The 18341-nt window shown below is 47.4% G+C and overlaps 1 protein-coding gene across 1 annotated transcript in view; it reads right to left on the reverse strand.

Moving 5' to 3' along the window:
- Positions 1 to 3225, reverse strand: part of lrp8 (low density lipoprotein receptor-related protein 8, apolipoprotein e receptor) — a 7939-nt gene extending 4714 nt beyond the window's left edge. The window contains exons 1-2 of the mRNA XM_060066305.1: positions 3169 to 3225; positions 2853 to 2890 (exon numbers count right to left, since the gene is read on the reverse strand). Of these exons, the coding sequence (XP_059922288.1) occupies positions 2853 to 2890; positions 3169 to 3225 (95 nt within the window). The remainder of the gene's footprint in view (positions 1 to 2852; positions 2891 to 3168) is intronic.
- Positions 3226 to 18341: the final 15116 nt, after the last annotated feature.

The raw sequence follows: 18341 nt of genomic DNA on the forward strand, positions 1-18341 counted from the left end.
AGATTCACCTGACAACCCGTAGGCGTTCAATGAGCGGAAACATCCCAGACCCATTCCATACCTTAATAACAACAAAACACGAATAAAGGAGAACTTTGTGAGATCAAGGCCAATCCCATTTCTACCCCTTACCCTTCCCCTTACCCCTCCCCCTTTTCGAAGGGGTAAGGGTTAGGGGAAGAGTAAGGGTAAGGGTAAGGGATAGGGGAAGGGGTAAGGGGAAGAAATGGGATTGGGCCTTAGACTGTGTGTTCGATCAGAGTATCCTGGTATTTTTGGCATTTCTCATGCTGATTTGTGAACTCTTGATTCATTCTGTTAGTGGATTCAGCCAGCTATCTCTTCCTCTTTCAGTCGTTCCTCCGATGTCTCGTCGTGTTCTGATGCAGAGAGCCACTGAGAGGAGGGGCGACCACAGATGGTCCGTCATCAGTGTGTGAGAGAGAGAGAAGCAATGTGTTGGCCGCCGCTTCACAAGTGCTCAATACCCATTGGAAAGAAATGGTCTATGAACGGGGAATGCTGTCGATCGTGGAGGGCTTTGTTCTCCCGGACAGAAAAAGAAAATCCAAATAGAAATAACCCAAGTAAAGTGTATGTGTGGTAACACTGCATTGGATGGCTGGCATTAGCCCTTGTCAAAGTTGCGTGATAAGTTAGATCAATCGATTTTTTGATATTCTATTGCAGAATTGATCCATACAACACCTTTAAGTAAAGACTACTCAGTAATGATCACAAATACGTCAGACTGAGTGTGACGTATTTGTGATGGCCACTGGATGGCTGTGTTGTTGTCTGTCTCTCTGTTCATTTGGACCATCTCTCTCTCCAGCTGCGAGACTCTTTCTTTGATGATGTCCTGTGTTGTCCTCTGACGCTGACCTGGGCACTGAAAGGCTTGCAGCAGGTGTCCTCATCACATGACTCATCAGGGCCACCGGGTAGAAGGGCCAGCAGTGAGAGGTTGACGGCGGGCTCAGCTTTCCTTTCTGCTTGCAGAGAACAACGCTGGCCTCTTCATCGGCTTTCAGAGATGCAAATGGCTCCTCATCAACGTTTCAGTCTGCTCTCAAAAACTACTTGGCCAGTCTGCCTCCTGGCTGGAGCAGTCAGCAAGAGCCTGCAGAATTCACATCTCCTGGTCTGCATTGCATTCAAGATGGATACAACAGCACGTGCACATACAAGGGCCAGCGAGCACAGGAATACTAAATCTTTAAATGGGTACACTGTGAATAAAACAGTATTTATTTAAAAAGGGCAAGATTCCTTTTGATGGGATGGTGTGGTGGTAATGATGGTGGGAATCTAGTTTCTTCTCGGCAATGCCTTCTCCAGATATGGCCTAAATCGATAAACGTCACAGCATAGAATTCCGTCAGTCATTTAATTGTTATTTTAAAGAGATAAAATAGAAAAAATGTAAGCTCTTTTCATCCGTCTGACAAGACTTCATAGTAGCAAGGCATAATGCACTTCATTTGCATAAGAGAGAGCAGACAAAAGAAACCGAGTTCGTCCAGAATGCCACATCGTTCTTGTTGGAGCTGTTTGTATATTATCACCTACTCGATTGGTTTATTACGCAGTGATGTAATACCGTTCGGATGCACTGGGTGGCGGTGGAGGCGGGCACTGTATTGAGGTAGGAACCCTTACACAGGTAGTGAGGTGTTGCACGCCAGCAGAGGCAAACGTGTTCCTTACTGTACCTAACGTACAGCATATAGCCCAAAGCAAAGGACGTTTTGGACTTTCCCATGATCTGATTGGACTCCACTGTGAGGAAATAGCTATGTTCGTATCGCTCCCTGTACCCTACGTCCCTACGTGTGTTCGTGTTGTGTTTGCCTGCGTCAATCAAGACATCGACCGCAGGCAGGCCCTCTGTGGATGGGTTCGATTTGTTGGAGGTCACTTCACCTCTAGCAGAAAGACTGAGTCAGACGTGCACGCACACCACGTAGAATCGTACTCCGTCTTGCATACTTGACGAGGGCTAAGCGGGGGCTGACTGTAATCACATCTCCCATCATGCACCTTGCATTCCCCCGTCAGCCGCTCCATTGACAGGAGTAGCCGGAGAGCGGTCGTTTATAAGGTAGTCTAGAGCTCTGGGCTGCCCGGCAGAACGGAGCTGGCAGCCGGAGCATCAGTATTCATGGAGGCCCCGGGAACGGCAAGGCAGGTCGATCAGGATGCAAGGAAGTCTTCTCCCCTTTCAGCCATTGGGGAGGAGCGGTGTGTGTGTGTGTGTGTGTGTGTGTGTGTGTGTGTGTGTGTGTGTGTGTGTGTGTGTGTGTGTGTGTGTGTGTGTGTGTGTGTGTGTGTGTGTGTGTGTGTGTGTGTGTGTGTGTGTGTGTGTGTGTGTGTGTGGGGAGGTAAGGAGGGACTTGTCCACCATGTAAATAAAGCTTCATAGAACCCATTTAAAAATCTGTTCAATGTAGAGGAGAAAGAGAGCAGTTCCCTCAGTTGGTTTGTTTGGAAGGGCCCCCCGTGTTAAATGTTCGGGTGTTCTGAAGCGATTCGTCTACCAGCGCTCAGACAGTAAAAACAGCAAGCATGCATCCCTGGAACTCTAACTTTATCCTTACTATTTTGACCAGATCTTCATGTCCTGCATGCATTCGCGCGCACGCACGCACGCACGCACGCACGCACGCACGCACGCACGCACACGCACACACACACACACACACACACACACACACACACACACACACACACACACACACACACACACACACACGTAAAGGCAAGCTGGCCCGGGTAGGAATGTTAGCCCAACTCCAAAGGAATAATTCACAGCTGTGACACTGTTGATTTCCCCACTGCTGCCAACAGACGAGCGGCCGTAGCTGTGAGCTCGGGTCGCTACCGGGGGCTGCAGGGGGCAAACACAATCACACTCGGAGGACTTTAGTCCAATCAAAAAGCAGAGATAGAGAATGAATTTTACATTATTTATTATAGCCCATGGAAGAAATGTGGCAATAATAAGGAATAGACGCCCTGCTTGTGGTTTCGATGTAGTGTTGGTTTCCGTCTGCATTGTGTTGGCACGCATTGCATTTTACAACTACACACAGAAACACACACCCTTTATGATTCAAGTAATTGCGTATTGCGTGTGATTGCTCCTGAATGCTCCCAGCGCCTCACCGGCTGCCTCGCGCTCCAACCGAGGCTGAGCTCTGCATTATTGGCAGAGGAGTACATGCTAGCGAGTCCTTTGGTTTTTGCAGATAGCAGTGAGACATCCTCGTCATCACGCCGCCTCACCCTCCCTCCTCACTGAATAGGGCCCAACACAATGCCTTTGCCTTTAGAGCAGAACGGCGCCTCATTCGCATCATCCCAAATATCTTTCTATCTGCGCGGTGCGCAGCCACAATGGCTACATGGCGGCCAAGGCTATTATGTGGAGCACAAAGCAGACAGTGTGGGAATGGGGTGGGGGGGGGGGGGGGGGGGGTGCGGGCTAATGGCTGCAGAGCAGATCAAACATGTATTAGAGACATGTGTTGTAACTGGCGTCTAGCGGCCAGTGGTTTGTATTGGGCTCGTTCCCGTAGTTTAAACAAGCCTTAAAGTACACTGTGCTTTGAGGAGTGTGGAAACACAAACGAGCCCACCTTTAGGCTTTGACTTTTACTGATTGTACGTTTTGGAAACAATTTGTTGCTTCAACTGATGAGCCATATTGTGCATTAGTGTGTGTTTGTTTGTGACCCTGCGATAGACATAGCATCCAATTCAGACCATCTGTCTTCTAACTCCAGGTTTGCCGGCCAGACTGACCGGTGGTTTAAGAAGAACACGGCTGGAATGCATCACGACGTCACAATGTCAATCCGGCACACCAATACCCAACAACAGACAAAGAAATCCATCGTATTCATGCAGCATTGAAAACGAGACCGATCTTCACTCTGGGGGAAAAGCTTTGTCTGTTCATCCGTTGTGCACACACAGGCTTGCCTCCTCTTTTCTTGGGATCCTAAGATCTTAATTGTATTACTTGGGGCCCGGGGCCAGTTGATCCCTCTAACCTGATAAAGACGGCAAGGAAATGGAATTTTGTTGTTGTTGTTTTTTTAAAACAGAGCACCTGCACTAATCCCTATAGGACCGAGCCCCCCCCCCCCCTGCCGCGACAGGTCACATGGGGTGCAGGTGGCTAACAGGCTCTGGAACTCCCTCCCCCCACACATAAAACAGTCAGACACCCTTACAACCTTCAAGTCACAACTCAAAACTCACCTGTTCAAACTCGCACACAACATCTAACGTGATTGTTTTTATTTTATTTATTTTTTTATGTTTATTTATTTATTTATTTTTTCCAAATTCTTTTTATTTATTTTTTTAACGATTTATGATGACTATATGCTCTGTAAGGTGACCTTGGGTGTCTTGAAAGGCGCCTCTAAATTAATGTATTATTATTAACAGAAGAGTTTTTGGAGGGTAACCATGGCGACGGAGGAGAAACAGTCACAGCGGCAGGAGGGGAACACACAATGCCTCACGTCCCCTGCTACGGGCCGACATGGCCGATCGCAACACTCAATGAGACAAAACCAGGCCAGCACGGAGAGAAGGGGAGACCTCTGGTTGAGGAAATACCGTTCCCTTTGAACACAGGACAGCAGACAGGTGTACAAACTGAGGGGAATGATGGAAAACGGTAGGGAGATCCTCTAGCCAGACGGCAAACACAGTCAATCACTACCCTGCTCGACAACATGACGAGGAGTCAGAGGTGCAACAGGAATCCTTTTGATCAGTTTAGCGACCGCCTAGAATGCCTGACATGGATGGATAAATGTCACAACATCACATCCTCCTAACTTGGGCCCGTAAAAAAACCTGGCGGTTTATGAATGCCATTGCGGCCTGCCATGTGCGTCACGCTGGCTCGACTGTCGCCAGCCAGGTGCATCACATGCTTCAGAAATGAAACCTCCTGCTGACCCCGCCCGCGGCCTCACCCTCTCACGCTGTCACCCTCTCACCCTCTCACGCTGTCACCCTCTCTGCTCTGGAGGGAGGAGGGTAAGTTTGGGTCAAGAGATATCTCCTCCCTACTCTGGAGTGCCTCTTTCACCATAGCTTCTGATTCTGTAGCATCACATGGACTCACTACAGGGCAACGCAAACTTGATCACCTGCTAGAACATTTCCCAGAGGTAGTCAAGCACCATCGACATGCAAGGAAGCCATAAGACCATTTAGGATTTCTAACACGGACGCATTTCAAGTGCTCACAGTTAAGACAATGAGCTGCTGGCAGAAGGGTCCTGGCAGCCCAGCTGTTTCAGAGCAGGGAGCAGACACAGCTGTGCAATGCTAACAGACCAAGCTCACACACAGCGTGTATCGACTAAGTTTATGAATGAATTGAATTGCCCTTCTGAAGGAGCCGCTGACAACGGAAAATGTATTTTCTCTGGCATTACGAGGTCGACTGAGTGTTACATGGTTATGCCCTGGCTTTCTGCAGTATTACAGCTCACTTCACCAGCAGAGAGGTAAAGCTTGCCTTTGTTTCCACCAAAACAAGGCCTGGAGGCCGTAGCTCGCAGAGCTTCTTCTCTCACCAACCTTCTGGGTTATTTAGGGATCTGTCCTAAGGATAAACTATACAGAAAACGATGCGGATGCGATGTGAAGACCACTGCGTGTTTGTTTGTGCTTTTGTTAATGCAGTTACTAGATTAATAGCGGTATTTCAACTATGTATGTCTGTTCTAGCCAAGGCCGCCTTAATGCACGGGCTGCCCTGGGCTGAAGCCCCAGGGCCTACGACGATCAGGGGGCCTACCATGAGCTGCAGTAAAAACATAAATAATAATAATTATAATTGGCCCATGATAGGCGCCCCGATCGGCGTAGGCCCCAGACAACGTGATTTGTCGTTTGGGGCTTACAAAGATCAGAGGCCTATCATGAGCCGAGAAAAAAGAGGGCCACTAGTGGTAGCTGGGCCCAGTGGCCCGTTGACCCCACAGCCACAGTCGCCCCCCCCCCCCCCCCCCCCCCCAGGCCTGGTTCTAGCGTGCTGCGGGGACTTCAAATGGATGCCTGGACTCTCCTCATGGTCAACCGGCCAGCACCCCCCTGGAAGGACGGGTCCCCTACTCTGCGTTTATCCCCAAGATTTCTTCCTTGCTGATTCAAGGGAGTATTTTTCTTGCCCTTGTGGGGGCTTGGGGTCAAGGGGGGTGTCATCGATAGTTGGCCTGTTAAACCCTTTGGTTTAGTTTAGTTTAGTTTGAGACTGTAATTGCGATTCATTGAATTGAATCTCTATAAAACTGTAAATGGAGCCCTATGAGAGCAGAGGTCTGATGAGAGGCCTGGAGGGCCCCCCTCCCAGGGTGACAGAGGAGGGGAGCGCTGGTCCCGGCACCCCCCCCCCCCCCCCCCCCCCCCCCTCAAAGCTCCTCAATGAGATCACAGGATATGGGGCTTCCGATGTGTGCCAAAGTAAAGCCCCGCTAATAAGCTCACCACGCCCCCCCCCCCCTAATGGTTATTTAGTGAAACAGCCATCTTTAGCTGCTCAGTGTTTTCCATCTCGTTACACGGAGCGGTACTTCCTGTATGGAGGAGGAGGAGGCAGCGGGGGCGGCTTATGGGCTCAGAGCCATCGATTCACCCTCGCCATGTTAGACGGGCGCTGGAACGAGCCCAAAGGGAAAGGCAGAGATACAGAGAGAGGCACAGAGAGGCACCGACGGAGACACAAGGTGCGCTCCATCCAAAACGGATTTTAACCACGTGTTCAGAAAACCTGCAAAAACAAAATGCAGATTTATGAGCCGCCCAACGCTGCCGTTATGCAAATATTAGGAGTGGGTTGATTGAGATAAGCAGCAGAGTCGCTGTATAGCGCCGTCGGAGAAGAAAGGGGTGCAGGATCTAATGAAACGAGTGCCAGTCAAACCTCAAACAAAGGAGGGCACACCGGGAAGGGGAAACAGAGAGGCTTGAACCTCTAATATGACAGCGAGGTGCTCTGTACGCCGTCAATTAACGCAGAGTACGTTTCCTTTCTCCTTATTCGCGTTAACCTTTTGACGATAAACAAACTTTTATTCCACCTCAAGCGTCAACATTCTTTGTTTCAAGATTTTTTTTCCCAGAATCGTCTGATTCCACCGAGGGTTCTAAGAACGCAAATTAAAAATATGCTGCAAAATATATACAGAGAGACACACACATAGACTGAGATAGGGGTAGAGAGAGGGGTTAGAGGTATAGGGAGAGAGAGGGAGAGAGAGAGAGAGAGAGAGAGAGAGAGAGAGAGAGAGAGAGAGAGAGAGAGAGAGAGAGAGAGAGAGAGAGAGGGGGAGAGAGACACATGTTCTCTTAATCACTCATCTGGTTGTTGATGGCTTATTGATTGGTCGCAGGTGGTAGAGCTGCATTTCCTCACAGTGAGGCAGGGGGGGGGGGGGGGGGGGGGTATGATACCTGCTCACTCTGGCCTGGACTGAGTTGTTCTTCCCACTCAACCCTTAACGAGGAATCAATAAGACTCCTTATTGGTTAGGATTCATTTTTCTATGCGACTCTCTCACTCTTATCCGTTGCCTCGGCCGTACGTGGTCACAAACACGTTGGAATCGTGTCGTACACTAGCAGAGGTGCATGTGTTGTTTAACTAGACTGTGTGCGTGCGTGTGTAATGCATTCTGTTCTTGCCAATGCTGGGCATGGCATGGATGGTAGCCCACCATTAAACCATCTCCTGTGTGTGTGTGTCCCAGTTCATGTTGTGAGGGGAAGTGATTAAATGTGTGATCCAAAAGGAGATCCTTCCCACTGCACTGCTGAGGTGCCTCACAAGGTTCAGGTTCTGGTAGATATTGAGTCCGATAGCAGCCCTGCAGCGACTGAGTGGAGTGAAGTTCACAAAAAGAAATAGTTGTATTTTTGAGAGAAATAAAGATAGAGATAGAGAAATAGGATAGAGAAAGATAGATAGATGGATAGATGGATAGATGGATGGATGGATGGATGGATGGATGGATAGATGGATAGATGGATAGATAGATAAAGAAATAGAGATAGAGAAATCGAGATATAGATAAAGATAAAGAAAGATAGAAAAAATATATATATAGAGAGAGATAAAGTAATAGAGATAAAGGTAAAGAAATAGAGATAGAGAAATAGAGAAATAGAGAAATAGAGATCGTGAGCAAATATGTGAGTGAGACAACAGGATAGACAACAAAGACTACAGTCCAGGTAAGTGGAGATGGAGTTAAAACTGTAAAACTGACAACAATGAAAGGTGCACAACGAGAGCGTTCGATAGGTCGATAGATCAATAGATAGATCGATCAATCTTATCCACCCCGTCAATCTATCCTAATGTTACAACCAGATACGGGTGATCTGCGGGGAGGGGGATGAGGACGGACAGAGATATACATGTCTGAGCCGCGGTGGTGATGAACAAAGACAGCGCGATCCTCTCCTGAGAGCAGTGAAGCCGTGGCCACGCTTTACCGGCGCTTCAGGGAACGATCGCAGCGGCAATAAACGCACTCGCTGTTTATGAGCGCCTCGCCTGAAGAGAGACGGGAACGAAAAGAGGAGAGGAGATTGGAGATAAAATCAGCATAGGCATGAGATCTGCGAGAAAGCTGTAACAAAGGAAATCCAGCGGAAGTCAATGTGCATGGTATCAGGATCAGAGGCCAATGGCATCCTGCTCATTCCCCTTCATTTATTTAAATTTCACTGTAGGCATCAATGTCTTCCAATACGGCTCTCCTTTCTAGAACAGAGATGTGCAGAAAGAAGACGAAAATAAAAGGCCTATGTGAACACACTATGTTGATCATAACAAGCCTATATATGATGTTGACCATAACAAGCCTATGAGGTCGATCGTAACAAGCCTAATGATGTTGATCAGAAATTCAATGAAATAATTACACAAAATAATTATGTACCATGAAGTTGAACATCATATTTATACATTGTATTTGTCCGGCAAAATGTTTACCATGAATGCACTTTGTGTTTCTTATCATCTCCCCTTTCCTTTATATCCCATTATTCATTTTAGTAGCCTACTGTCTCTCGTGTTATTTAATATAATTTTTTTTATCATAATTACATTACATTTCCAAATTGTAGCACGCTCAGCTGATCACGGACCCCAGGGGTAACCCATCCATTTACTCGAGCTGATAGAAGGTTTTTTCAGAACAGCACAGAGGTCAACGAAAAATATTCCCACATTTTGCCAAAGTAAGTGCTTTAGTCAGTCAAGTGTTCTCCATCTCAACTCGATTTAGGATCATCTATGAATACATTCACCTGCAATCGAGCATACAATTAACCATCGCTATACAATACAGTGAGGACGAAATAACTCGCAAAATGAAGGGAGATCTTTTCTTGTTTGAACGAGAAATTGTGGATGAATGCAAGAACAAAATGGTCTCTAGGGCACAACTGATATTTTGCGGAATTCTTTGTAGCAAAAAACAAAACAAAACTCATGCGGATACCCCAGAATCGGACCCACCGAGGCGACTGTAGAGTCGACATCGTCGGTTTTTGACAATCGACCAAACCATAAAAAAATGAATCTATTCCATGGCCACGGTTCACATTCAACACATACATGAACGACGCACCCGGCTACGCTTCCCACCACGGCCGGACTTGAACACTGAAGACTGAAACATCACAAACTAGTTGAACACACACTGAGGGTGTCATATAAGGAATTCGTTATCTTAGAGGAGGCATACTCGAGTCTTTGCTCTTTTTTTTTTACCAACCTCAAATCGAGCTGATCTGCGCCAAATAACTGGAGGCTTCCTTCAGATTGGTTGGACCCCGAGAGTGCACTAGCAGACTCACAGACACACGCACACAAACAGACACGCACGGACGCACAAAAATGCTAAGAAAACCAAGAGAGCCTCACAAGGACACACTGGAACGCAAACACACGAAGAGCGAATCAGAAAAGAGAGAGAAAAAGCAAACGAGGGAAAGAGCAGAAAAACAAGCGGAGAACCCTAGGATTCTGAAGACAATGCTCGCTGGCATACGCGGACTGAGTGGCAGAAACTCAAGCGCGCGCACAAAAGACTCAAGTTTAATTACAAGAACAGAAAGGAGAGAGCCGCCATGACAGGTCGCAGGCCGCTCTCCCAGTAGCTCTGATGGCAGGGAGGTACGGGGCATTGTGGAGCAACCAGGCGGGCCAAACAGCTAATGGCCTGGCTGGGTCCACCGTGAAAACGCAGCTCTGCAGTGTCCAACCCACTCAGCCCCCAGCCCTAACAGACCACCACAGGCTGACATGCCTGGGAGGGAACTGAGGTGCTGGGAGAGAGAGAGCGAGAGGAGAGAGTGTAGGAGGAGAAATGGGAGAACTAATGAATCTGTGAGAGAGTGACTCAGTGGCCATCGTTGTTGTTGTGTCGTGTGTGCGCGTGCGTGTGCGTGTGTGCTCGTGTGCGTGTCGTGCCGACCCATCCAACAGCAAATTCTGCGTCAATTGGGCCAAACGTTACTGAAAGAGTTTTGCTCTCTCACTACGTTAAGGTTCCTCACTTGGTCGGTCTGGTGGCTTCGCAACACAATAGTACAATCCCGTATTTTGGAAAGTAAAGACGCAGCTTCCATTCTGATTTGACAAACCAGGACTGTCGCTGTGGCTTATTATTCAGATTGGCACAGAGGAAGATTTAACAAACACAAAGATATCAAAGAAGAAATTCTGGGCCTTTAAGGGATTTGAATTCGAGTGATCGAGTTCCTATTGACGCCACGATGTAGCCCATATGCTCATTTGCATAAGAGGTTTCAAGTAAAAGATAACCTTGTTAAAAAATAAACATTGGCGTCACTCCATAACTGACAACAAGGAAGAGGTCCACGATGTACTCTCGGTCCATGAACGGGAATTCAAAGCCTCGAAATGAATTTCTTGTTGCTTGTTTGCTATAAGGTTTTTTTTTTTTTTTGTTTGTTTTTTTAATACGGCACCAACCAACTCGCCACAGTTAATCTGAGAATTGGTCATCATATTGGTCCATAAGCACACTTGCTTCAACGTATGCACACAATGTAAAGAAGTGGAGGCAGTCCTAAGGACAGGGCTCACGTGGAGGCCCATTCAGAACAGACACGTGGAGACACATCATATCCCACAAGCCCACGTACTGACCAGTGCATCTGACCACTTCAGCTGACCACTTCATTTACAACACGCAGCCATGTCTTGCCACTGCATCACCTCAAGCAATAACAAACACAAACGCAGACTGACAAATACAGACCGGGGACATTCAAACGTTCACCTCAGCAAGGCAGCAGCCGTCAGCATCCTCATGTAAGAATGTCCTTGCGTGTCTGTGTGTGTAAAAGGTGCTTCCTGTCACAGACTGGCTTGTATGGTCGCAGGTCACATGGGGCAGAATGCCGTTTACTGGGTGCCCCAAACGCCATCCGATTGCTTTGAGCCTTACCGGTGGATTTTATTTTGCCTAGTCAAAATAAAATACACTTAAGCCATACAACACATTTCTTTCTCAAACGGTTTCCAACAGTCAGCCAAAGCAGCAGTGCGATGCCCATGCTAACACTGAATCTAAACTAGGAACTGGACACGTGGGAGAGTGTGAGGGGAGGCAGATGGAGGCAGAAGGTACGAAGAGGACAAACTGGACACCTTCTACAGTTTGGTTTCCTCGCCAAACAGTGGCAGCTCATCGTCCGTAACGCAGTGGGGGGGGAAGGTGGACAATATGGTGGTGGTGTTGGTGGGGGTGGTGGTGCTGGTGGTGGTGGTGGTGGTGGTGGTGGTGGTGGTGGTGGATCCAAGTGGACTCTGTCAGTGGTGACAGTCACAAGCTCCGTCAGTGAGATCAATGGTATTTAGAGCCATCAAAATGTTAACCCATGGAGATGTATGTGTTTTTATTTTTAAGGAGAGCCTATTTGAAATAATCAATAGCAACCTAATCTCTCACAATATAATTGAAACATATGACGTCGTTGCCCAGATAACAGGCTCATCCGTCATCAGGAATCGCGTCTTTGTGACGTTTGAGCCCGTAAGCAGCGAGCCTAGGCCTCAGACATTAAGGTCAGGAGGACGGTTCCTCGGGAGGAGGGTTCCTCTCCTCTCCCTGATGGCTGGACTGGAGCTGGGCTGCTGGGCGTGTGAATCACTACTGCTCAGGCTCAAAGAATAAAGCCGGGAACACATCGGTCAAATAAAACATCCTCAAATCAGACTGCAGAATAACTGCCCGAGGCGACCATAAACAACACAAAATAGAAAAATATAAATGCAGCATACATCATTTTTTTATGGATTGAAAAAAAATAAATGTTCTTGGGATCGTCTCTACGTCTCCTCGGGCTCCATCTGTCCCTCTCGCCCCACTTCTGATTCCTCTGATTCCTCTCTCTCCCAGCCTTCCTCTCCATGCCGTCCTCACTACGTTGCATTCCTCCCTCCTCCATCCATCACCTCGCTGATGACAAACGGTCGCTGAGTGAATCGGGGTCACAACAGGCAACGCGTCGCAAATCTCGCCTTTCTGGGCCGCAAGCAACCGATACATTTATTAAAGAAAGAAATGCATCCGTTGCGCACTCATAATCCTTCTACACACAAACACACTTTGCACATCTGGCTCTCTGTTCCAAGGGCCCGCAGCTCTGCATGGCCAGATGTCTCTGATTCTAGAGGTCGATGCACACCTACACCTCTGCTCTCTCCTCATCCTCAGGTTCACACGAGGAAGGTCTGCAAACACACACACCTGCACGCACCTACAACCCCCCTAGTCCCCCTTTTCCCCTGCACTGTTTTAAAAATAGCGTTTCCCCTTCACGAAAGACGACATAATGAGGAGTTGCTGCACACACCCACGTCCACTCTCTGCTGAGCAGACAGCGAAAAGCAGACTCGCGCGCACACACGCACGCACGCACGCACGCACGCACGCACGCACGCAGAGAGACGACAAAGGTATGCAGAGATGGGGTTGAACTGTGAAGTGTAAACAACACAAATGAACAATCAACTTCAAACCTTTTATACAAACCATGAGGAAATGATCTACCACACAGCGTGGAGAATACAGAGATGCAGCTAAAAATCAACTCTGCAATCAATCAGTCTATATAAAATACATAACCAATCGGGTTAAAATGTAGCCGATATATGTACAGTATATAGTAAATGTATATCGTCATACATATTAGCAAATGCCCACACATACAAAGTTAGTATGGCAAAAAGGAAACAGAAAGTAGCCAGAGTACCGGCAGGAAGCTAGTAGGCTTGTCCGATAGGTCAATAAGTTACGGCCGTAAACTCTGTGGTCTACTCTTATCGTCTATACGCTCATTGAAGGGACACATCCATGGACGTCTCCACGCTGATGCAGAATAGATTTTTAGATAGCAAATCATGTCTGCACAACCGAAGCGAGGCGGGCCCCAGCACCCCTCACAGGCAAGGATGCAAACCAAGCAAGGCAAGCCTTTCTCTGTGCCTTCTCATGTGCTACTTCCACTCTCCACCATCAACCGGCTCAGTAAAGCTCTTCAACACACCTCATGCTGTTCATACAAAAGGCCTTCAGGGAGGGAGAGAGTGAAAGATGGGAGTGACCAAACTTAATCGTGTGTGTCAAGACTGTGTTGAGGGAATCGTTGTTTCCCCCACAAAGATAAACTCACCAACTCCCTCTATACCTTCATCCAAGAACATGAAGACGCTCATATGTGTAAACACAATACAGAGGAGAACAAACACAAATCATACCATAAAACCCTGACGGTTTGAACATAAAACTGGTGTATAAATGTACCAGTTTTAACATAGAACACGCCTCCTCCTACACCAGTCAGAAAGATGCATGTGCACAAAGACACATTATAAAAAGATGGCCAAACAAACACACCTCTTGTATAGTACAACCTCAGCTTTTATGGATTTTGAGGCAAACTAAAGGAAACATGAGAGCAGGCCCATGATTCACAGTTTATTTGCCCGAGGTCTATGCTTCCTACTACGCGCACGCGCACACGCACACACACACACACACACACACACACACACACACACACACACACACACACACACACACACACACACACACTTTTACAAAGAGATGCAGCTGCTGTACGGAGGACCAAGCCTTTTATTCCAGAAGATATCATGCAAAAAAAAAACTCAGAAGCAGGCGTAGTGACCAAGAGGTCAATGCGCTCCAGGTAATGCAACCAGCTTAGAGAAAAGACGCGCAAAGACGCAAGCGCCTTGTGGGAAACTCGTTCTGGGGGCGCTGGGGTGTGTGAAGCCCATTGTTGCGTTGATAAGCATGGCCGTCTATATGCTGTGTATGAAGCTACGCTCACGCCTAGCTAATGTGACTGGTGTTTTTGGGTGTGGAAGGACCTGGACACACACACCTGCTCTGTGCAGCCCCGTACACGTTGATGGGGAAAAAGTGGGTTTGCGCATTCCCCCTAACTCTTACCAATTTGATTCAGTGCAAATGAGGTCTGGGCCCTTTTCTTACAGGAAGAGAGTGTGTCATCTTCAATTATAGAGTTTCAGAAGAATGGAGAAGTGAATGAATCAAGAAGAGCAGCGTGCAGTCTTAGTTAGAGTAGGGGACCGACAACACACTCTCCCACTCTCTACTCTCCCACTCTCTACCCTCTAGTCTCTACTCTATTTTTTAAGGTTAGGGTAAAAAATAGGGACCCTGCATGGGACTGCATGGGACCCTAAGTCCCATGCAGTCTGCTGGGAGAAACAGTGCAAGCTTTTCTTCCAGTTGATTAATTTCAATGGTTTGTGTGATGAGTCCGGGATTAAACACGCCTCTGGTACGAAGACAAGCACACTCGATGCCGGAGCGCAGCCTTTACACCTAAAACAGGGAATGCTGCGTTGAGAGAGACAGAAAAGCTTTCTGACACCGTTGGTTAAAGGCCATCTGTTCCGATTTGTCCTCACCTTCCCCTCCTCTGGTCAATACCATCCTGGAACAAGAGTCACTTTAAGTAGTTGCCTTTTTACAAAATAACCTTCCCCCCCTAGGGACATTTGGCCGGGTTATATGTGCTTCAAATTCAGGCACTGATCTCCACCCATCCTAAGTGCTTAATTGCATGTTATAATATATGAACCCAGTTCTATGTAATTAGAGAACATTCTGTTCATGCGGCAGGAACAGAGGCAGTGTGTGCCTCTACTTTTCTTTAGCATCACCAGGTGACCACTGCTGTTCTGATCACTCACATCACTGAACATAAAACACTGTAATATTTAGTAATACAGTGTGTTATAATGTAATAATTAAATATACATGCATTCCAACTCAAAGTTTAATCGACGTAAGCCATGTTTCTTTAAATAAATAAATATGAACTTTGCAAAACCAATGTAATGTGATAAATAAATAAAGGTATATTATGTAACTGGCACGGAGATAAGTGATTTTTATTATTTATTAATTCATTATTACATTGTGCCTAATATTTATCAGCCCCTAAAATCCAGCGTCGGTTTGGCTCAAGCAAATGTTCATGCTGCTTTCTCCGTTGTGTTAGCATTTGCATCGAGGCTCACATCTTTGTGACAGAGAAAGTGTTGCCGCTGTCCTCTTAGGGAGGACTGGGGCCACAGCAGTAGAGGGACGTGTGATGAGTGGAACTCATGTGTAATGAAGCGTTCCTCCGCTGCAGCTGTGAGCTGCCAGATGCTAATTCCCGACCCGCTAGCCTCCTTAGCATTTTGGCTTCTTGTTTAAGTACAGCAAGTCGATGCCAAAAGTGAAAAACCTGGCAGACAAGCAGGGCTGTCCACTGCCAGCAGGCCGTCGCAAAATCATTGGACAGAAGCTAAGAGCAAGGCAGGGCTGACCCTATAAACAATTGGCTTGTGCTTTTATTAGATGCATTACAATAAAAACCATGCTCAACCATCTTTCCATTGTTTTCAGTGTCCAAAATCGCACTTGGACTTCAAATGTGCTGCCACAAACCAGACGTCCTGGTAGACGGGGTCGAGAGTGTGTTCATTGTAAGCAGAGAACAATCCAGTGAATCAATCATTCACTTTCATTTCATGTGATTCAAAACAAACAACAGCAGCTTCAGCACCCGCAATGGAAGATTAAACCCAATAGCCTCACCACGCAGAAAAGGTGCATCAAAGCAGAAATTACTTGCATTTTAGCACCATCACATCCCATTTAATGTTGGATCCATTCATGTTGTTATTTGGCTCGATAACAGTTGAACGTACTTTAATTGCTTAGATTGTAGTCCCAGGCTCTACTGGATCGGCTGCGTTTCGTTGCCGTCAGCTGTCGTCTACATCGACTCACAGCTGTTATTCGCTCCACTGGGAGAATCACAAACGCCTCTTGCAGCGACAGATACGGCCTCATTTATGGTCAGTTGATGGTTGGTGAACTGTCGTATGGATGCAGAACGTCCAGCGTCCTGGAGCAACTTCAGTGGACCTCCTACCACCTACCCCCTCACCTCCTACCACCTACCTCCTATCACCTGACCTCCTACCACCTGATCTCCTACATCCTCACCTCCTACCCCCTAACCTCCTCACCTCCTACCTCCTCAACTCCTACCACCTACCCCCTCACCTCCTACCACCTACCTCCTATCACCTGACCTCCTACCACCTGACCTCCTACCTCCTCACCTCCAACCTCCTCACCTCCTACCCCCTAACCTCCTCACCTCCTACCCCCTAACCTCCTCACCTCCTACCTCCTCAACTCCTACCTCCTCACCTCCTACCACCTCACCTACTACCTCCTCACCTCCTACCCCCTCACCTCCTACCTCCTCACCTCCTACCTCCTCACCTCCTACCACCCCACCTCCTACCTCCTTACCTCCTACCACCTCACCTCCTACCCCCTCACCTCCTATCCCCTCACCTCCTACCACCTGACCTTCTACCTCCTATAACCTGACATCCTACCACCTCACCTCCTACCACCTCACCTCCTACAAAAACCACCAACTGTATCCACACGTCTGTCCAGCTGTGTATCCCACTGACACACACATCCTGTGTGTGTGTGTGTGTGTGTGTGTGTGTGTGTGTGTGTGTGTGTGTGTGTGTGTGTGTGTGTGTGTGTGTGTGTGTGTGTGTGTGTGTGTGTGTGTGTGTGTGTACGTGTGTGTGTGTGTGTTTGTCTGCAGGTGTTTGTCCATAATGTGTCTTTGTAAGGTTCATCAGTTTGACTCACCTTAGGGTACCTCCCTGTGTGTGTGCGTGTGCGTGTGTGTGTGTGTGTGTGTGTGTGTGTGTGTGTGTGTGTGTGTGTGTGTGTGTGTGTGTGTGTGTGTGTGTGTGTGTGTGTGTGTGTGTGTGTGTGTGTGTACCTCTGTGCATTGAACCAGACGTGTTAAAGACCCCACAGCATCAGGACACAGGCAGTAGGGTGTGGAATGTGTTGCGGTTTCTCTTCTTTGTGAAGCTTTATGTCATATGAGCACTGTGATGGTGCTGGAGGAACAGCGAACGGAAGTGGAAGACAACATAACGGGAGCTTCTCCCCCGACACAAACACATCCGCTCAGACGTCCGAACGACCCCTTCTCATCAGCGGACAGATACTGAACACATCTGCTGTTAAACAACACGTCTGCTGTTAACAGGTGGGCTCCCCGTTGGCTCACCGGCTAGAGCGAGCACCATTACGGCTCAGTCCTGATCTCAGCGACCCACCCCTATCCTCTGTATCTCACTCTATCGTTAAAGCATAATGATGCAAAAATAAATCTTTAAAAAACCAATTAAAACAATATTAATACTTGCTAGCACACCAAACAGGTTCCCGGAAGGCAGAGCTCATTAAAACATGCCCCACTGAGTATTGCCACTAAATACACATAACTACCAATAAGGCTCCCCCAGACGAGCCGACACCCAGGGGTGGAGACTAGAATATCATTGGCGCACCCATTACTAATGGTCCAATCAATGCCTAATGTAGCCGTTCAAGCAATTAGCACTGGGACGAATTCAGACGCGATCCTTGCTCGGTGATTCCATTTACATGAATGCACAAAATTGATTCAAAGCAATTAGAGACGGTATCTGCCTGTGGCCGTTCATGCTTTTATGGATTCAACTCCTTGCAAAAATTTTCATAAACAATTCAACAATCAACATATCCATCTGAACTACATTCCCTATAAAGATAACACTCACGATTGTGTTCGAAATATAATCCGCTATGTATTACCAGGATTATAGAATATTATACGAAAATAAT

Source organism: Gadus macrocephalus, chromosome 12, assembly GCF_031168955.1.
Source record: "Gadus macrocephalus chromosome 12, ASM3116895v1".
NCBI classification, from domain to species: Eukaryota; Metazoa; Chordata; class Actinopteri; order Gadiformes; family Gadidae; genus Gadus; species Gadus macrocephalus.